General features: G+C 41.3%; 2 protein-coding genes across 2 annotated transcripts in view; one reads left to right on the top strand and one right to left on the bottom strand.

The window, feature by feature from the left end:
- reep3b (receptor accessory protein 3b) overlaps positions 1–1298 on the bottom strand; it is a 35842-nt gene extending 34544 nt beyond the window's left edge. Inside the window, exon 1 of the mRNA XM_073489626.1 lies at positions 1022–1298. Within this exon, the coding sequence (XP_073345727.1) occupies positions 1022–1053 (32 nt within the window). The 5' untranslated portion in view covers positions 1054–1298. The remainder of the gene's footprint in view (positions 1–1021) is intronic.
- Positions 1299–9297: 7999 nt separating this feature from the next.
- jmjd1cb (jumonji domain containing 1Cb) overlaps positions 9298–22408 on the top strand; it is a 115289-nt gene continuing 102178 nt past the window's right edge. The window contains exon 1 of the mRNA XM_073489112.1: positions 9298–9674. Within this exon, the coding sequence (XP_073345213.1) occupies positions 9519–9674 (156 nt within the window). The 5' untranslated portion in view covers positions 9298–9518. The remainder of the gene's footprint in view (positions 9675–22408) is intronic.

Here is a 22408-nt window from a genome sequence, read left to right as displayed (position 1 = left end):
AGGGCCTGCAGCTGCGAAACGCCTATAGTGCTCACGTGTCTTCTGAAGACAAAGATCTTGACTGAACGACGATGAACCGAGGACTAATCTGTGACAACTGTTAGAAAGAATGTGTTTATTATCCCACAACAGAGTGCTCGTGTTTGAACGTTGCAATAGAGAAAAGCGAAAAGGCACTCTGTGTTTTTCCACCACTCCCTTCAGTCCTTTCCGCTACATTCCTGTCCTCCATTACACTGAGTTATGTAACTAATGTTTTGTGGATGTATAATCACAGACAGACAAACACGGCAGGACAGAGATAGACAGAGAATCAGACAAAGGCAAACTGTTTCAAAAACTGGCATTTTACCACAAAGTCATCACATCTCTGGTGTATTAAATCTGAATCTGACTCCTGCTTACTTCACATTTCACATGGGATGTCAGCAGCATGTCAGTGGATAACTAAGCATACAGAAACCTGACAAATTGGTTAAAGTCACTCAGGTTCGTTGGAGGCCTTTCTTCCTGTGTCCTAACAACGTTATGGTTGCCAGGTTAAACTAGGCAGGGCTGGCTATTAATACCTTGTAAACGACATCTGTACCTGACACTCCTTCACACAGGAACATGTAGAGGCCTGAACAGTTCCACCTCACCTACACCGGTCCGAGGTGACACCCAGTCACAGTTGACTCATGAGCAGCGTGCCACACCATGATTCATAAACAACATGCTAGCGTTTAGCTTTGCAACCAAATCACAAACCACAAGGCTAGCTAGAGTCCGGGCCCCGCAACTATTCACATTATTACAGCTACCACAGCGTGCTTGTGGCGCCTGGTAACTATCTGCTCATCTAGGCCGAGTCGTTTAATGTTGTCAACGTTTACAGAGGTCATAACTTGGTCAAAGGACGGAAACAAGCTTTAGCCAAGCAAGCTAACAAAGCTCAGTCCCATCAGCTGCCCTAGTTTTCTCCATGAGGTAAACATCATTTTAATTAACTTTAACTGCCCTCCGTCGTCTTTGTACTTACACAACGCTTCTCGAAATGATCCAAGACACCATGTTGTCGGTCTTTGTTGTGTCAGAAGTGGAAGAAGTCCCGGTGGTAGCCTTACTGTTAGCCGAGCCGCTGTAAACTTCTTGGGCCAAAACTTCGATGAGCGAATCCAGGAGCAGCTAGCTATCTGCTGTACATCTGCCAAACACCATGTCTGAAGAAGAGACGAGCTCACTGCTCTGTGTTTGTAACCATAGCTAAGAGATGAATTATCTATCCGATATGCTTCCTGTTGTTTAGTGCCACTCGCTTATTCCCTCCAGGTTTCCTCCTTCTCTCTCTACTTTACTCTCCAGTCTCTGGCACCAGAAGGCTGCTCCGCCACCCACTGACGTCAACAGGAAGAGAACAACCTCCCGAGCGGCCATTGGCCAGATCAGTCTGTTTACAACGAACGCAAAATATCATTGGTTGGCCATGTTTGCCCATGTGACTTTTGCGTTTGCGGTAGAAGTGGTGGAATTTCAAACTCACCGATCTGTGCTCCGATTGGTCCGTCTTCGATTCGTGGCGAATTCCAACCAACGGGTGAAAGGAGCTGTGATGAGGGTCTGTGGAGCCTCAGAGCGCTGTTGTTGGGGGAGCGTTTTACTATCATGGACATGGAAGGTGACCTTGTTTTTAATAATCAATTATATCAATAATTAGGACAATTTTATTTGATATCTATCTATCTATCTATCTATCTATCTATCTATCTATCTATCTATCTATCTATCCATCCATCCATCCATCCATCCATCCACATATAAGTATATGAGTGGGTCTTTGCTGTTTTAAGGGTTTTCTTCTTTAAAAGACCAAATAAATATAAACCAGTAAGGCCACAATAAATGTATTTCATGAATATTCTCTAGATCGTGAACATATTTTCCAAATTAAATGGCACATTAAAACATATGAACCTCTAACTATTTATGATTCATATCTTACTTATACTTACATGTACTAACCAGGAAGTCATATTTTTTTACTCGCTGTACATGTTGACATCTAAATTGCTGTATTGTGCAATATAGGATTTTTTTAAATGTATTTTTGGGCTGTTTCATGGCTTTCTTGATAGGACAGCACTGAGAGGTGACAAACTGGATGAGAGAGGGGGGGATGACATGCAGCAAAGGGCCACAGGTCGGACTCAAACTCTGGGCTGCTGTAGCGAGGACAAAGCCTCTGTACATGGGAAGAGTGCTCTACCAACTGAGCTACAGGGGCACCACAAAAAATGTGTTATACGTTAAACATTTACATGAGGAAAACTGTACTAAAACAACCATAAAATACCACAAGAGAAAGATGATTGAGAAAGAAATGATTTTATTTATTTAGTCTCATTTGGACCAACTGGACACCTGGAGTACAAATGCAGTGGACTTCCTTTGTCTTGCTCATAAACCACACCACTGTTTAGGTGGTATCATATTCATTAGTTTCCATACATAGCACTTGGCAAGCACAAACCCCATCTGTGAGCTCTTGCATGCCTTTCTCTTTGTGTGTGTATGTCCATCTGTGTGAATAGATAAAGATATCTGAGCACATAACCATGTGTGAGAGCTTGTGTGTGTGCAGCTATGAGCTTGTGACTTTATATATTTGCAGATGTGCATGTTTGTGACCACATGTAGATATGTGCGTGTTTTGTGTACATATGATGTGTGTATGAGGAGGAGGGGGGTTGGACTCATAGCTACTTGTTATTCATGAAGGCGGCTACTGCAGTGTGCAGCAGTGTGAGGGAGATTCCCAGTGGAGCCTCTCTGGTCACACTGGCTGTCTGGGACAGCATCAGAGGATCACAGCTGAACAGAAAACACCTCAACACCCAGCATTCAGCTGCTCCATTGCTCACTTCACAGTACTGTATAATATCATGAACAGCTACAAAATGAAGTTAGACATGTACAGATTACAAATAAATCAAACCGAGCCAAGATATACTGAAAATCAGCACTTTGTAAAAATCAATCATCTGCCTATATGCATACATACAGTCATACAGTCATACATTTCTTCCACTGTCCCTGAAATGTTTTCCAATCTATCAGTAAGCTAATTGTCCAAAATGACATCAGCACACTGAAACTTCAATGTGAATTTCATATTAAATATCACCCCAAGCATCTTTTTCTGTATTATAATAAAGTTTTCATATCGGACAGCATATACGAATATACTGATATATCTGTGATAGGTAATATCTGCTGTTATTATAGGCTGATAGATATATCCATCAGGCTTCAGGCAGTATTTTAATTCAAACACTGTGGTGATTTCTAGTATTTATCAAGTGAGAGGAATCATACATCCCAATCATTTTTGGAAAACTGGGACTTGACACAATCCCTGTCAGGACCTTTGGAGGTGTCATGCTGCCTGACAGAATGAAACAACATGTGTAAGCCAAAGCACACACCTGGACTCACACATAGTCCTGTAAAATTCAGATTAGGTGCCTTGTGAATGGTGGGAATGCCCTTTAGTCCCATCTGCTTACTTGTAGGCAGTTACTTAAAGGGTGGTTCCACAATATCTTAAACAAACAGTTCATCCACTCACAGGCAAAGCAGGAACATCGAAGCCTTCCACAAAAACATATTTTACATATTTAAAGCAACAGCTTTTCTTTCATACATATACATAACATTGAAACTTACATGTAGATTTTTGAATGTGGTAAAAGCATCTTTCAGGTGATTCTGATGATATAACCTTGTCTTTATAGAGGAATTAAACAATGGTGATAAAATGGGTAAAGTCTGTGCAGCTTTCAGCCAAAAAAGAAAAATCTCCATGGGAAACAGACCTAGATGAAACGATTACAGAAGAAATATGGCAAAAAATTATACAGCGAATCTACTCTTCCTCTATATGCCTCAGACACACTGTGGTTCAGTTTAAAATAGTGCACTGTCTTCATTGGACCAAGGATAGATTGTCCAAGATTAAGACGGGTGTTGACCCTACGTGTGATCGGTGCAGGCAGGCTCCTGCCACACTGCTGCACATGTTTTGGTTGTGCCCTAAGCTACACAATTTTTGGCAGCCCATCTTTGAGGCATTCTCTGGAATATGTGGAAAAACAGTACATCCATCTCCTCTGATTTAATTGTTTGGTGTGGCTCCGGTGGATGCCACTTTTTCTGGGTGCCACCTAAGCATGATGGCCTTCTGCTCTTTGTTGGCTAGGAGGCTTATCCTGTTTAAATGGAAAGATGCTCTCCCCCCAACATATGGCCAATGGATTAGGGAGGTCATGAGTCATGTTCATTTAGAAAAAATTAGATACACTGTAAGAGGGTCCATTAGAAAATGTTATGTCATTTGGCAGCCATTTATTTCCTTTGTAGAAGGCACAGCAGCTACTAACATATCTATGTAACCCAATTGTGTGTGCATACTTTTTTTTTAAAATTATTATTATTATTATTATTATTATTTTTCCTTTATTATTATTATTTATGTTGTCTTTTTCTTTTATTTGCCTAGATATTTTAATTATATATGTATGAATCTGCAGATTCATATTTGAATTTGTCGGGATGTATGGAAATTTGCTGGGGGTCCAGTACCTGTGGGTGGGGGGCTCTGGGAAGTTGGTTGGTTTGTTTTTATGGACAGGAACTAGACTTGACTATTTTATGTGTGAATTGTATATCTTTTGTTTGTTATATTTGAAAAAAAAAAGAAAAATCTCCAGCTACTTCAGTTGCTTAAGAGAATGCTGCAACGCTGGTTTGTTGTGAAGCTCCAGAAATTCGTGGGTGAGCTGACTGTTTCTGTAGTCTGTTTTAATTACTGATGTGAAAGGTGTGTTTTTGAGCATTGAACAGAGCCAGGCCAATGGTTTCCCCCTGCTTTCAGTCTTTATGCTAAGCTAGGCTAACCATGTTCTGACTCCAGCTTTGTACTTAACACACAGACATGAGATTAATTAGGGCCCGAGCAGTGAAACTGCGAGGACCCTATTGTAATTGTAATGATTATTATTATTATTATTATTATTATTATTATTATTATTATTATTATTATTTTCCTTTGTCCGTAATGATCGCATTTTTCACTGCCTGAACATACCCCAAAAGTCACCAAACTTGGAATATAGATCAGACCTGGCGAAAAATTTTATAATCTGTTGTCGTTCAGAATTTTCACCACTAGGTGGCGCTACAATCAAGGAAAGTGTGTTTTGGCTAATAACTCCCATATACTTTGTCGCACATTCAAAAACCTTATATCCACCCGTTCTGTGAATTCTGCTGAATCTCCTGATATAGGCCACGCCCATTTCTGCCTACCATTTTTTTCGCTAGCTCGCCAAATGTCGTAAACCTACTTTTTCGAACTCCTCCCAGGCAATTTCACCCATTTGCGCCAAACGTTGCACACAGCATCTGTGGATGCTCCTGACAAAAAGTTATTAAAAGAATTTTGCTATTCCAAACAATACTCAAGTTATTAAATAACTACTTCCTGCAGATTTCGTTCCAAACAGGAAGTGTTGCATATCTCCACATTGGTTTGTCCGAATGACGTGAAACTCAGGATACTACTTCCACATGAGCCCCTTAGGCTCTGTGCAAAATCTTGGCCCATGACCACTAGGTGGCGCTATTTAAATTCAAGTATTTTATATCTCGACATTGGTTGGTCGGATTAACACAAAACTTGGTATACTCATAGCCAATGCCCTCCTGAGGATAGCTGACAAAGGGGTTACCGATCTGACACTAGGTGGCGCTCTGGTGGCAGTTTCATTTTATAATTGGCACTGTGCCCACACCATAACACTTATGGATATGAAACTGATTGGGGTGGTATAGACTGGCATCTGTAACTCACACACCAAAAATCACCAGCAGGTGGCGCTATTATCAAGAAAAAACGTTTTTTGCTAATTACTCCCACATAATATGGTGCACATCGTTAAACATTATATCTATGTGTTCCCTGAATACAGCCGAACCGTGTGATGTAGGCCACGCCCACGTTCGCACTGAATTTCCATTTGCAAATTCGCCAAATGTCGCAAACCTACTTTTTCGAACTCCTCCCAGGCAATTTTTCCAATTTGCACCAAACTTTGCACACAGCATCTGTGGACTCTCCTGACAAAAAGTTATTAAAAGAATTGTGATAGTCTAAAGAACGACCAAAATATAAAACAACAATTTCCTGCACGTTGTGGTAAACCACACAGTCTTGCATATCTTCATGGAATACAGTCCGATTAACACAAAACTTTTTTGATTTGTCTTCCATGCCCACATGAGGGTTCGTGCCAAATTCGGTGCATATCCACCAATAGGTGGCGCTTTTATTGCTAAATGACTAAAGAACATCTTGACTGCCTTCACTTTTGATTGCTAATTCAAGCTTTCTCCAACAGACGGCAGTGCTGCCTTCCTCATGGATACAAACCTGTCTTTAAGGGTCTGCAGTGTCACGCAGTGTAGTTGTCTCATTATTTGTTCTTCATGTAGATTGCAGGGAGTTGTTCCAACTTCAGCATACATTATATACTACGTGCAGGAGCAGCCTACCCAAACACGGTCAGTTAAAACATGCGAGCACAATAATGGGACAATGGGACTGGGTAAGCAGCATGCCCCGACAGCTGCAGACCCCGACGCGCGTGGACTGCGAGGGCCCGTTCATCGCTGCTTGCAGCTTTAATATACATTGATATGCAATGTTGTTCAGCTCCTTTAAACAACACAAATGTTCCTGCAACTATAGCTATGGTCTGAGATCAGGTTCGTCTTCTATTTAGCTAAAGTAACACTCCGACATTTTGTCACCTACATTTTTTGCCATTTTACCCACAAGCCAGATGCTCATTTTCATGGTTTCAAAGCCTGGGATTGAGCCTAGTTTAAAACAAATACTGCTGGCAGGGGATAACTGCTAGCTTAAATCTGTCAAAAGTGAAAAATATGCATTTAGTCCACTTTAAAGCCATCCAGCTGTCTAACAGTTGTTGGTCAAGAAATAACTGTAATGCCAACCTAAACCACAATATGTGGTTTTAATGTTACTACTCCTGCTCAACAAACGTGACACAATATGTAAATAAGAGAAGAAATGTGTTAGTCTCACTTCTTCATAGTAACCACGGTGCTTTTCCTCTCAGTTGTTTCATTTTCTTATTCCACCACTATGGCACATCTCTCTTCCTTCTTCCTCTTTTCCTTTTTTTGCCTCTGTCCTCTTTTGTCTTGTGTGTCCTCAGTGTGACTCTTCAGCATCTTTCTCCTTTTCTTTCACTGTGTCTCTACTCTACTTTCTCCTGCTTCTCTTTCTCCGTCTCTTTCTTTCTCTCTCTTCCTCTCTTGTGTCCCACCCTGGAGGTCGCTCCAGGCTGATTGCCTTCTGCATGCTTCACACACAAGCTTCTATACTGTCCTTAAGATGCCTTCACTCTGCACACACACACACACACACACAAATGCGTACACAAGCAAAAGCACACGAGTGGAATCCTCCATGGAGCCACATTCGCACAGAACGCACGCACGCACACACACACACACACACACACACACACACACACACACACACACACACACACCTTCCCTCTCTTGTTCTCCTTCACTTCCCTTGCCTTATTCTCTCCTTCACTGAGTCTCTCTGTGTCTTGCTCCTTTAAAGCCCAGGAGGCCTCAGTGGAAGACACTGCAAACTAGTAAATCTACACTCAGAGAAAAAGACCTGACATGTCAGTTGCATTCTGAATGAAATGTTCACATACAATAAATAGCAAAATACAAAACTAAACAGCAGATTAGAATGGATGAAATGACAGACAGATAGATAGATAGATAGATAGATAGATAGATAGATAGATAGATAGATAGATAGATAGATAGATAGATAGATAGATAGATTTTTGGGGTGTATTTTTTCAGCACTTACATGGCTGGATCAAATATCACAATATTTTTTACCTAATACCTCGATATAGATACTGTAGGGATGATTATTGGTACTTTCACAAAATATTATCACCATGACATTTTTGCTGAATAATCATCAGTAATGTGGATATAATGACTAAGTGGGTAAACAGTCTGTTAAATTCAGGATAATTTCATCACTTTACTGTAATGCAGCCTTTCAAACCTGGAAAGGACAACACTTACGCCAAATCACAATATAACCAGAGCCAAAATCTTACACCATCATATCCAATGATGATATAATATCGATATATTGCCCTGTTAACACTTGCTTGAGTTGTTTAATCCAATAGTGGATGCAGTAATGCAGATTAAGTATGGCTTGCTTTACAAAACATGCACTGCTGTTCCTCAAACAATGACTGACAAAGATTAATGCAGACTTGATTTTCACTGCTATGGATTACACACAGAGTTTCAATGGTCTGTTAGTACATTTCGTCCTTTAAGCATTTAAGACCATTTAAAAAGTATTATATATATATATATTTTATATTTTATTTCTTTTTGCTGTCTCCGCCGCCTTACATTTAAGTTATCATTCATTTCATTTATTTGCACAAGGTGGTCCAGTGAGGGTTGTTAACGCCATTTTACATGGTCATTTTACATGTGTGTCCTGTGTCCACTGTACATCCCTGTGTACACAGGACACACATGCAGAGACACTGTGCAACATGTTGCAATTGTAGGCAGAGCAATAAAGCTGCAACTAAAATCTCAGTGAACAAAAGGACTTTAAAGCAGCAAAATTAAGCTGAATTATTAAATACATGAATATGAATTAAAAGACAAATTAAACCTAAAATATCCCCAAATGATTAAACTGAAGTGTAGTTAGTTTTTATGAGCACTAGATATACTAAGGCAGTCTTTATATATGGAATTGTAACTATATTACAATAGCTGCAATTATCAACATGACTAATTTGTGTCTAACCTGTAATCAGAGCAGACTGACGCTGCTGCTGCTGCTGCTGCTGCTGAGGAGCCGCAGTGATACATGCAGTAGACCAGACCGAACTATAGTAGCTCTGCTGTTAAAGTGGTGACAGAAGCAAAGGTTGTCTGCACCTTGTAGTTAATAGTAGTCGTGGCACACAACAAGTGCGAACCGTTCTGGAGCTGTTCTGGTGCCGTTCTGCGAAAATAGTATTGATGGGGTTCAATTGAGCGGAGGAACACCGCCGTGCTGCGGTCCGTGAATGCCTTGGGATCCAGCGGAGAGACACCAGTATGGATGTCGGCGGTGATGCGGCTCAGTGTTCCCTGGTTTTTTCACGCAGAGAGAAAAGAGACTGACGCTCGAGCGGGTGGAGACTGCTACATTTAAATCCCCCGGGTCGGTTATCAGCGTTTAGCGACCGATTACTTTGTGTTTGTTTTATTTTTCTTTCTGTTGTTGGACTCTTTAGAGCTGGTTTAATGTCGTAAATGACAGGGCTGTAAGGGCTGTAAGGGCGTCGTTGTTGGGAAGTTTTTCGAGGGGGGGTTTTGACCAGCGAAGGGCCATGGCAGTCGAGGCTCGGCCGGAGCTGGTCGGGAAGCGGTTCCTATGTGTCAGCGGGGACGAGCCGCCTGAAATTGGCGACATCGGTCGGTGGCCGTGGAGGTCCGGAGTCATACGAGCCGTTAACCACCGTGACAACGACAATCCCGACCTGACGGTAAGAAACCGCTGACTGTGTCCTCTCGGTCTGTTACATGCAAAGCAAATGGTAAAATCTGTGGTTGGTGGCAGCGAGGCTGTTACAGGCGGAAATCAGTCTGTGGCTTTCCCTTCGTGTTATTATGGCTGTATCGATCAGTGATGATCCCTCTTCTATTGATCATTGATCACCAAACATGTCTGTCAGTGTTATCTGGATGTTGCGTGTGTGAGTTTGTTATTTGACCACTTAGCAGGAGAGTTAATGGGAGGCAGGCTGCCAGCAGGGGGTTCTGGAAGCAAACAGCTCGTGTTGGTCCAGACGGGACTCTAACCCGAACCCTTATTTACATGAACATCTTCAGACTTATCATTCATAAAGCTTCTCATGTAGCTAGCACAGACTGCCATGTTCTCTGATTGAGTTAGTGCTGAGGATGGTGAGACCACAGTGGCTCCATGTATGGACTCTACGTGTTCAAGACATTAGACATAATGTAAAGGGATCATCTCAGAAGAGCATTTAGTCTCAGAGAAACACCTGGAATATAATGTGAAGACAATGTGAATATAATGTGATGTCGTGTTTCTTCACACAGCGGCTGCATGTGCAGGAATTCAAGTCCCGAGCGGCTAAATGCTTTAATCTGCTGTATACTGTGAATCAGCTGACGGGGGGAAGGTTAGCTTTCTACATTTACCCGCGTTACAGCCTTTACGATAGATAATCCCTGTTACCTCGTGGTTATTGGCCACAATCCGCGTTATTTGAGCGTGATGATCGAGCATAAAGCCTCGTCTGCCTGGATTCTTCTGGCGGACAAAAAGCCTCCGACTTGGACAGGAACGCAGGAATGCTGGGACTTGTAAAAACATAAAACTGGCTTGCTGCAGGCTGAACAATGGGTAGTTTGTCCTCGTGTGAAATATTGTCTACAATTCCGAGATAACTCTATATTGTGACTTTTGGAGCAGACATATTTACTGCTTGAGGTGTAATTATTGCATTCCTAATACAGTCAGTAGGCAGGCAGGGGTGGATAAAAAATCTTGGCAATATATCAGTCTGAATTTCCTCCCTCCTTTTTTAAAAAAGATCTATTTTCATAATGGGTTAACATGCCAAAACCAGCAAACAATGAAATATTTGCTCTGACAAGCCCTTGGCTGGCACATCCACAGTCCTGTCTCACTGTACAGTGTGCCTGTTCCCCATTTTCTTTTGTTCACTGAATCCTTCTATCTGCCTATGCAGATAAGTGGCCAAACCCCAGCACACTTGATCATTTGGTGAGATTTCAGTGTACATATGTGCTTTTTAGGGAAGACTGTACGGCATCAGATATTACATCTTCCAGCAGATATTATCATCAGATGATCATAGGTGTATGATAGGGCCATTCTTTTTGTATGATTACATTGAAGAGTCATCGGTGAGAGTTCAGTGCTTGTGTATTTTTTGTCTATATGTAAAGTAAAACATTATGTTTAAACCCGCATTCATGTCTCAGGTCCTTTGTGCTTGCCTTTGACTACTCATGGTGTTTTCTATGTGATGTAGACCGATAAATTCCAGGTTTCACAGCTTCGTAGCTTTCTGTTATTCTGCATTTACATCAAGTGGTCTGTATTTTGACAAGAATAACGAGGTGGGATGATTTCATAAATCTGCAGTGTCATTAGACCTTCATAGCCAGACCTGTCTCCACTCATGATTTTAGCACTGGAGAAGGGTCTGGCTGAACTGAATCATTCTGGAATAGAGGAGAAAATCTCCATCTTGTTTGTATTTCTGTAAAACAATGATGATCGTCTTGGGCGACACTAAGCCTAGAATGCTGTGAAGGTGCACTTGCAAAATAGTGTTGGTAGAAACTTGTTTTGCATGTGTGGATGTGAGCCCTGGCATTAAAATGACTAAATCCCTGTAAAACAACCAGTAACCTGCCTAATTGCATGATTGATATCTTTGCCAAAACTGGTTTCTAGCTCAGAGGTTGTTGTTTCATGCAGTGATTGGGGCTTTTAACTAGGGCTGCATAGTATAGACTTTTAGCATCATCGTGACAATGTGTGCATACGTTATTGTCACATCGCAGGATGTGTGACGTCAAGTGACGCAAATTAACTTAAACACACATGCTTTTTGCTGATTGACACAAAAACAACAATTGCACAGTTCTCATTTTCCACGACTAATCTACAAGAGAAGTCTGTCTGATATGACATCATTTAGTCATCATTTAAGGTTCTTGGATACATGAGAATCGCTTGTTGCTTGTGAGTGACATGCAGGTCCTACATGCACAGCGAACCACAATCGTTCACCCCATCATTAAAGAATGACTAATTATTTCTAAAAAAAAGTTCTACAAGCTGTCTGGAGGAAATTCCTGTATTTTTTCATATGGGGATATACATCGCAGAAAACCAAAATACAGCAGTGTCCATGATCTCCAAATCATGCAGCCCCATTTTTCACGATCATAAGCAGAAAGTGGAAATGGAAGGAGAACGCTGTCTGAAATATTCAGCCAATGGAAGGCCTGCTTTCTGTGAGTCAGACTACAGTGTCATAGATAAACACTTCTTGCATGTGTAATTGCATGTCCCCTTGTCTACGCAGCATATTGCATGTAGTTGTTTATAACGCACAACAAACATGCTCCCAGCTTCCTAATTCCCTTGTAGAATTGGTCCTTGTGTGTGATGTGATTTAGGCAGTGAGTAGTGTTATGGTTTAATTCCATACAATGGGGCACAGTCTCATTAGCAAGAGGCTTAACTAGCTGAGTGAATACAGTGAAGAAGGATTGGAGATTAGATTAGAAGTGTGTCAAGCCAAGCTGTCAGGCCTTTGTCAAGTGTCTGTGGTCAGATAGGCCAGTAGTGCAGGAGTGTACTGGGTGAGCATAGCTCACTTAGCTTATAGGTTTACAGCTAGATTATTAGTAGAACAATAAACAAGTCAATAAGTATGACTATTCATTTATGTGGAGGTAAGCTGGAAATATGTTGGGCTACACCAGCAAGGGTTATCCATCACAGTGTCTGGTAACTTTTTAAGACAATCACATTTCATTTGTTAGATACACAAGTAACTCATCAGACTGTTCTTAAGTTGCTAAAAATCCTGAGAGAGAGCTGAAACCTTTACATATGGGAAGATTTACTGCTTTGCCTTGTCTTTAATGATACACAAGCAATTTGATGATAATTGAGTGCTCTTCACCTGATAACCCCAACAATTATTTGAATTAACTGTGCACTTTCTGCACTCGAGGGTTGCAATGATGTGAGATTTTCACTGTAAGATGACCGTCTCAAAAAAAATCTCCTGTACAATATTGTACTATTATTAGTATTATTAACAATGACCCTTAAATTAATGAAAACAGAAGGTTTTTTTTTGGTTGAACCTGACAGACATGAAACTTGATGTTAACTTAACACTAATACAGTAGAATTCAATACTGTAGATTAGCAAATATACACATTATGATAACTGTCCGTTTTCATACCTCCGTACTTACTTTTTATGATCACTGCATATGATAAGATTTACAATTCTGAGCAGTAATCCAAGATTAACAGTTAATACTGTACATTGCAGTTCAGAGTTATGTATAATGAGATGTTGCTGTGCCAGTTAACGCCACAGAAAATATTTGACAGTGCAATTACACGTCTTCTGGGGTTATTACATGTAATAACACCTTTGAGTAGTCACAATGACATTTTTGTACAATTTCTTCTTCTTCTTAGATTACATTTATTATTAATATTAATATTATTATTATCCTTTTATTATTACATCAGAACATTTAGTGGCGTGGTGTATTTGTGGTCCGGGTGGCCCTGTAATAGACATCTGGTCTAGCAATAGATTTAAACAGTTTGACTGGCGTAGAGCTGATGTTGGCTGAACAATTGAAATGAGGACAGGTAAATAGTATTTGAATTACTGAAGCATTTTGCTTAATTGCTTTAGAAGCAGTTCTGGGTTTAAGATGGCAATAATAGCTGTATTGTAATGCAGTCCAACTGTACATACTGTTATTTTTTCTTCTGGGATAATCTACCTGCTGAGTAGCTTCATTGTCTAACCCTCAGTCCACATAATGCATAATTCTCATAACTGCTTAGTGAATCTGATATAGTGTATCTGATAGGGTGAACTGCAGGTTGAGGCTCAGTCCTGTTATTTATTGTCGTATCTTAAAGGGGCTCTGTTGAACGTCCGTGTTGTGCTAGAAGCCAGTCATTAGTTTATATTAGCCAACTCCAATTCTGCATTACCTACTATTGCTCTCTGTTCGCGTGGTGGAGACAGGCACTCAAGAACATGCATAAAGTCACATCCTTTGGACTGTCGCAGAAAATCGGACCCAAGTCTCTCACAAAGAAATCGACAGTCCAGCGGCATTAAACAACTTCAACAAATTGTCCACAGGCTTGTATAGGCAACCAGCAGACACAGGGAAGGTATCATTTTTCAGGTCATGTTACAATCCCCTCAGATATGGCCAATGAAAAGGTGATTAATACATGTAAATTGCTACAAATCGTTACATAGAGCTTTTCTAAAACAGCTTAGATATTGAAATAACAGTATGTGAACAGGAGTCAGTCCAGTTTTGTTTGCTTTTGATCTGAGATAAATGATACCACTTATATTTGTAGCAATCATGCAGTTGTTATCTTACAATCCAGTTGGTCTGGACCGGTATTACCGGTGTTACATTACCTGCTCACTGTCGCTTTGCTGATTTTTTTAAGTCGATACTTGGTGGTACAATACTGAAGGTGTCTGCTCCATACAGCAGCAGCAGAGTCGCAGCACAGAAACGCAGAGTCACTTACAACATGACACCAGTAAGAACAGTTGTCCATCAAGACGATGGCAGAGGATCTGTTGTCAACACAAAAAGCAGAAGGAGGAGTCTGATAGCTCACTGAGAAGTTGCTGTGCAGATCCTAATTGAACAGCTCTCTGTGGCTGCGCCCTCTTCTTCCATAACTCCCTGCAATATTTCAAACTGATCCACTGTCAGAAACCCCCCAGAAATTATTGTCTTGTTTTGTAGACATATTTTTTATGAATTACAGTCGTAAGTGCTTAACTTACTGACAAACACATTTCCTATGACTCATCCATAGTAAAAGGAAACTTGTGTTTCGCCTGTTAAATGCTTTAACTGTGAAGGTGCAGGATCAAATGTTTGATGTAATCTGTAAGACTGGCGTTGTCGCGAGTTTATCAACCAGTTTCCTCAGCTGTGGCATCCCTACTCTCCACCTGATGAACCTGACAAAACTTGATATTAGCTCAGCTCTAAACGAAGAAAAAATCCTTTTCTCTTTTGCGTGCTTGCATAAAAACGATTAAAGAATGCCCCCAAGTATTAAAATACAGTACTCCATTAATGCCATTGTAAATTCCTTTGCAGTGATCCAATACTGGCACTGCAGGAACAGAGTTTCAAACAGAAAAATATGTGAGAGAGGAGCTCAAATAGCAACAACAGCGACTGAGATGAACATTAAAACTGAGATGAGAATCTGTGCAACAGTGACATACAAAATAAAATACTGAGCATTAAACAGCATTGTAATTTCTCTTGCATATAGTTTTTGGGGGGACTTGAGGGACACTAATACAGACTGAGAGAAAAAGAAAAAGCTCAGCAGCAGAACTCTAAGCTGCCACATTAGCCATAAAACTGCCACACTCATCTGGATTCACAATGAATGGAAAGCGCAGGGCAGCCAGGTCATTGCCTATAGGAGCCTTTGTTTTCCATTACAGTCCACTGCGTGCGTGCGTGTGTGTGTGTGTGCATGTGTGTGTACAGTAGCAGTGCTGCTAGTTTGTTTTTAGGGCTGTGGCCTGAGGTTCATCTCTGTGTGGCTAATCAGCAGAAAATGACAGGCTGTGACCGGGGAAGAACCTTCCACATACAGAATCCATGCATGGTTGTTGCAGAGCTGCAGTTCACCCAGCTTAGAAACATTGCTAAGCTGTATGTAAGTGTGTGTTGGGTTGTGAATAGCAGCATTGTTTAGTACAAGTTAATACAAACAGAGTACAAACAGAGACGTAGAGAATAAACATGGCAGGAGAGAAGCCTTCACCCTCTAATATAGATGCTACAGTATGGCTGCTGCAGACAGATAATATTGATTTAGTTACACCATTTGTTTGGGTAAAGAATGGACTTCATTTTGAATTATTTTAAATGATGTTCAGTGGATATTTTAGTTTGCAAGTGTAATCGTCATATGCTAAGTCTTGCCAATACTGGTCACTATTCCATAGTGTGGATCTAAGTCACATAGTATAATATCAGGGGAAATGGAGTCAAATATGTTTTATTAACCTTCAAAATAGACCCAGGTGATAGTTCATTTTTATTGTTTATCAAATTTCTGTTTTAGCATATAACAGTAGCTGTAATAATGAATTTCAGTACAATCAGGAAAATTAAAGTAAGGTGCCATGGGGCAGCTGTGGCTAAATAGGTAGAGTGGTTGTTCACCATTGGGAAGGTCAGTGGTTTAATTCCCAGCCCTTCAGTCTATGCGTGGAAGGGTCCTGAACAATGGGTGAATGCTGATTTGTTTGTGCTTTGAGTGGTTGCTAAGTCTAGAAAAACTATATAAATGCGGTACGTTTACCATCCATTTGTGTAAAATTGTGCCATTACGAGTCTTTATTTACCAAGTTGATATTCTCACAGTTATCTAGAGTATTGCTAAATGTGACATCCAAGTTCTGTGGTGTTTGGGCAGCGCAGTACCTGGATACACAGTGTCAGTGGTTTGTTTTCTGTTGCCTAAGGAAACAAAATGTAATCTGAAGCCAGGATGGGCTGGCTGGATTGCTCAATGGATGTACCCTTCCCCCATCTCTCTTAAACCAAACATGCACGTGTGCGCGCGCGCACACACACACACACACACACACACACACACACACACACACACACACACACACACACACACAGAGTGCCCTAAAACTAAAGCTCTGCTACATCACAGTGCTGCATACGGCAGCCATAAAGTCTCCTATAGGCTGGGAGGCTTCCCAGATAACCCTGGGAACACATTACGCTCTACTACTCAACAGCTGCTGTGGTTCTTGGAGGACTGTCTCAGACCTGAATGCTCTACTGTGCTCCCCTACTTCTATTGTCATCCCTAGCCTGCAATAGAATTTGGATTTTAGAGGCATGTAATGCTAAAAATACATCATGTCTATTACAAAAGGGACAAAAGAACACCCATACAACTTGATAAGTGCTAAATTTATTAATGGCCAAACACCAGATGCTTGCAAAACATCAGACTGAACACCAACTTGATGTCAGTTCTTGTGGTTTCTATATGTCTTTCACTACTGCTTTGTTCACACTGCAGGCAAATCAGATTTGTTTCTGAGATGAGATCTTTAAGACAGACTGTCCACACTATTACTGGCTAGTGCTCACATTAAATTTGTGTGCCTAAACAACATCAACCTATGAGCATATGTTGCTCTGTTAACAATGTAGGTGTCAGTAACTACGTAGGCTGGTGACGCAGCTTTCCAACTCAGAGGCATAAGACATTTAAGTTTTTTTAAGTTTCTGACCACCGACTGTTCTCTGTGTTGTCTCACTCTGCTAGCAGCAGCATGAATTCTGCTCAGCCACTCTAACACATTTCCCTCACTGTGGATTTCTAGAGATTTTCCAGGGCTTTGACTTGATGGTGAGCTCTGTGACTTATCCGTCTTCTGCTTTATGGAACAATTTAGAAATCAATATGCAATACCTGATTTTTTGGTAACTCTGATCACAAAACTTAAGTTGAATTGGCCTAATATAAACTGACATCATCTTATCGCCTCGGTTTGCACTTTACAGCAAGATTTTCATGTTTGAGTAAGCAAACACCCAAGAATGGATTTCAGTCCAGTCTGTTGCATACTGACTATCAGCAAATGTCCAGATAAGTTTTGGTAATAATTTAGGAGAAATTTGACAATGGTTTCAGAACTGTCCCCATGTGGCAGTTCAGTGGCAGTGAATAAGTGGTCCAGTTAGTCAGGTGTAGCAACTGTTCATGTCTGAGTAAAGGGGATAAGTCAGGCATTTTCTGCAGCCTAAAATGATGCCAGAGCACAGTGAGCAAAACAACAACTTTCCAGATCAGCATGAATCTGATAGTGTAGATAGTGTATTTAGACACACTGGATGCCTGTGCAATGTGTGTGCGTGGCAGAACTTCTTGCTTTTCATTTCGGCGTCCATGTTAACAGGTTAGAGCAGACACTCTACCTGCAAGACTAGTGCATCTCACTCTCGTGTCAAGTGAGGCTGCAGTGGCGCTTCATCTAGAGATCTGGAAAAACAACCAGTAGACAGTCATGCTGAAAAAATAGTGGCGTTTGACTACAGTTTTAATGTCTGTATCTGTAGAAGATGTCACAGACATTAAGAGAATACACACAACCGGTGAAGGGCAGTTTTTTTTCCTGTGCACTTTTTCTTTCTTTCCCTCCTTCCCTCCCTCTCTTTCCCCTCCCGCTTTATTGCTCTTTCAACGGCAGTAAAGGGAAATCACGTCATCATATGTATTGATAATTATCAAAGGCAAACGCCATGTGCACAGATAAAGCAGGCATGAGCCACACTGCAGCACTACACAAGCAGCCAATGTGGATAAAGCATAATATGTGACATGAATAGGTTATTTGGCCTCTGAAATGATTGTAGTGAACCACTGAAATGTGATAATCCTCCTCTTCTAATTGTTAACCATGTGTAACTGTGTTTGGGTTATCCGACAGTATACCCATAGTCTTTTTAGTAAACATTGAGTGATAAAAGCAGCCCAGACAGCCTGTGACTAGGCTACGTCCTGAATATGGAATGAGTAAACCTCAGCCTGTCTGACTGCTGTTATCTCCATAATGCCCTGAGACAGCCTGTGTGCTCACAACTGTCCTGAATGAAATCCGGACTTCACTTATTTGAGATAGAGAAGCTGATAACCCACTGTTGAGACTCTGTGTAATATGCACAGATATTTAGTATTCCTTCCATATTTCTACTGCTGTCAGGATGGAAAAGCCTCTTGTATAGTGTTAAGACCACCACGGGACATTCCCTAATAACCATCTCCTAAAATCCCAACATGACTCTACTACTGTTAAATTAATTTGTGTGTTTTCAATCATAAGTCACATCTTGGACCCAGAGCTGTCCTGTGTATTTTCGAACACTGCTGTCAGGGAATACTGGTCAGGCCCTCTAACGAGACTGTTTTGCCAAAGAATGTGAAGGAAGCTATTTTGGTGTAGCCAGTAATGAGGAGGTTGTGCTTGTTCAGTTTGGAACGTCTCCGAAATGGATCGAGCAACTGTGGCTCATACATGTCCATCTAGTCTGGCTGTATCCTTTCTTTTGAGTAGAAGACAAGATGTCATCTACTGCTGTTTGTAATGCTCCTATTTCTGGGACAGACTCAGGTTGAGTAAATCGTCTTGCTGTCCACCCCCTGAAGTGAACCTGTAATCGTTACTTGTTCCTACCTTGTTGGAGAAAGCCGGGGCTGGTGGAATGTTGCCTTACCTGTCAGTATGATGTGTCTCTCTGCCGTCCTCACTGACACCAGTTGACCCCGTAATGTAATACACTTAATCTTGTCATCAACTAATTCATTATATTAACATGGTTGCTCTGTGCCAGTGGGACACTACAGGGGGATGAATGACAATAGGCAGCTTAAAGTCTCTCCAGTTGAATTTCAAACAGGGTCTCTGTTGTCCTCAAGAACAGTTTGTTCTCGCTAAGCAACAAAGAGAAATAAAACGGCATCAGCTGAAAATTTGGCAGTGAAGGTCATGATTAATAATATTAATTGCATATTGTGATGTCCGAGTGTCCTCAGGGCAGTGGCTTGTGTTACTGCTACCACTACAGACAGACACTTGGCTTATTAGATTAGTTGTGTCATAGCTACTGAACCCTCTTCCCTGTCCTCTCCCATTGTTTCCCTTCTGGCTGCCTTGTCCTGTTTGGTTCTGTGTTGCCCCGCTGTTTATGTTTCCCTCTTCTACCAGTCCGGTCCTGTTCCAGTCCACCCTGACCTGTTCTCTCCTGTGCTGTCAGCTCCTGTTATCTCCTGTCCTGTCCCAGACTGTGCTTTCACACTCATTAGACTTTAACCCAATTATTTGTACTGCAACCTGGTATTAAATGGGACTAAATTAAAGACATTAGTATTGATGAGCTCTGACATTTCTGTTCTGCTTTTGGTACTGAAGAAATTAAGACATTTGTCTGTGGTGATTCATCAAATCAACAAGTAAGATGCCATTCACTGATAGCGGTGGTCGACGTTCACAGGACATTTCACTTCATTGTTCTGGCACATTCATGAGCTTCATGATCCCTGCCAACAGGCTGTCTAAGTACTGAAATCTAAAACACTCATTTTCCACTGTAGATATTACCCTCACAATGTAGGTGGGATTCTTTGCTGATCGTCATAATGATGCTGGGTGAACCTGCCTTGACATCATCTTGAATGCAACACAAACACAAACACTGGAACATGGAAGATATCGAAGGGATGGTGTTCTTGATTCTTGCCTCACTGTGTGGCTGCTTGTCAAAGCAAGGACACAAACTTTGTTTCAGTAAAGGCTGAAGGCAGCAACACAACACATTGCTCAAATTCTCAGTGTTATCACTCCACCTTTTAGTGTCGGCTCAGCTCCCTCGGAACCTCGTTAGATGTGATACCAAAAAAGTACCAGGTACTATTCACAACTTTTACCAAAGGAAGACCAAAAAGAACAGTTCCAAGCGAGGCCAGTTGATCAGGGTTAGAGTGATAATGAAAATAATAGTTGGGTCTCATCCCAGAAGCTACTGCACTATTGCGTGTTCCTTCATAATGTTGCGATGGTTCTCTCTGTGCTGCATAACCTGATGAATTCAGTGGACAGATGGCTGTACATTGGGCATCATATCTCTACTAAACATAACAGAACGTCATGTCCTTTAACAATAAGTGTCCTGTTTTTTTCCCTGTCTCATCAGTAGCTCACTGCTTTTGGAAGCTATATTTGTGATGTATATGCTTCTTTTTTTAGCTTGGTCTCTTTCATTTGGTCTTCAGATGTGTCTTGACTTTAATTCCTGGTAGCATTCAAAAGGTCTGGCATATTCAGCCTGGCCTTGTGCTGTTGGTGCATGACTCACTGGCTGGATTTCTGATATTACAAAGAGAGCGAGCGAGAGAGACGAAGAAAGGAGAGAGAAACAGAGAGAGGACGATGGAGAGAGACAGAATAAGGGAGAGATGGGCAGATGAAGGGAGGAGAGAGAGATGTTTCAGAGAGCAGGAGCGAAAGAGAGAGGGAATGTTATTTGAAAAATGAAGAGAAGGAGAGAGAGCGAGAGCTGTGTACTCTCATTAGTCGTTTGGTTTTCCAGCCAGCCAGGCTCTCTGGCAGAGAGAGAACGAGAGAGCAGAGGAGGAGGAAAAGAGAACGAGAGAGAGAGCGAAAATGGGAATGTGAGAGAGACGGAGAGAGAGGGGTTTCTTTCTCCTCTGTCTGGCCTCTCTCCCATAGCAACAGCGGCTTAGCCACGTGAACACCAGTTCCTTTGAGTTCACCCACTGCACAGAACTTAACTCCTTCAGCTCCGGATTACAGCACAATACAGCAGCACAGAGCCAGAGAACAGAGGAGAACTTCAGACAAACATAGAAAAGAAGTACGATTTATCTGATTTCACCAACTGAACTGTGCTTCTTTTCTTTAAAACTGGTTTGACTGCAATACCTTTTAAAAATGGAATTAGAAGAGAATAGAATTGAACTGAGTATAGCAGTGTTACAAGCGTAACATATAAAATGATTTCTTCTGTGTTCAGTGATTACACAGCCTTCAATGCCAAATAGAATACCAAGAAGAAGGTTAGAATATTGCCATAGAACACAAAGAGTGGGCATAGACGAATTGATTATGTCACCAAGAGGGGAAGAGTGGAATAGAATGCGGTAGTGCAGCGTAGAATGCGGCCACATAGTGCGGAGTAGAATGCAGTCACGCAGCATGCGGTCGTGTAGTGCGGCGTAGAATACAATTCCGTCGCGTAGTGTGGAATAGAATGCTAGATGCAGTTATACATTTGAAAGATTATCGTCTGGACTACGAAACTAAAGAGTATCATCATGCATTTAAACTTACATTAGACTTTGTTGCCTTTTCTGGAGGAAATATTCCCAGACTGAGCTTTAAGCGCGCTTCACTTTTTACCTCAGACACCTCTTGCAAAGCTGTTAGAGTGTCCATATGTAAATAAACCTATAGACCGACACGCGTGACCGGTCATAAATGTCTCAGTCAATTAGTTGGACTGGACATTAAATGGACTTACCCTGCCAGCTCCTTAGTACAGTGTTGTAGTAATGTCTTGAGCCCATGTATGAACAGAGCAGGTGGCTGTTCTGAGAATTCACAACGAGCGAGTGGGGGTGTTGATGACTTTTCTATCACGTGCCTGTTGTGAAACTGGAAAAATACAAACATCTTGCCTGTATATTGCTTTCCACTCTTTCGTTGATATTGCAGATACGTCAAAATACATGTAGTATTCATATAAACACAAAAAATGTCACCATTATGAATGAGTTGGTAGCTTCGCTCACCATCTTTGATGTGTGAAACAAGACACTGCGATTTCTGCAGCG

Source organism: Pagrus major, chromosome 20, assembly GCF_040436345.1.
Source record: "Pagrus major chromosome 20, Pma_NU_1.0".
Taxonomy (NCBI): Eukaryota; Metazoa; Chordata; class Actinopteri; order Spariformes; family Sparidae; genus Pagrus; species Pagrus major.
This window is presented reverse-complemented; position numbering and strand designations above follow the sequence as displayed.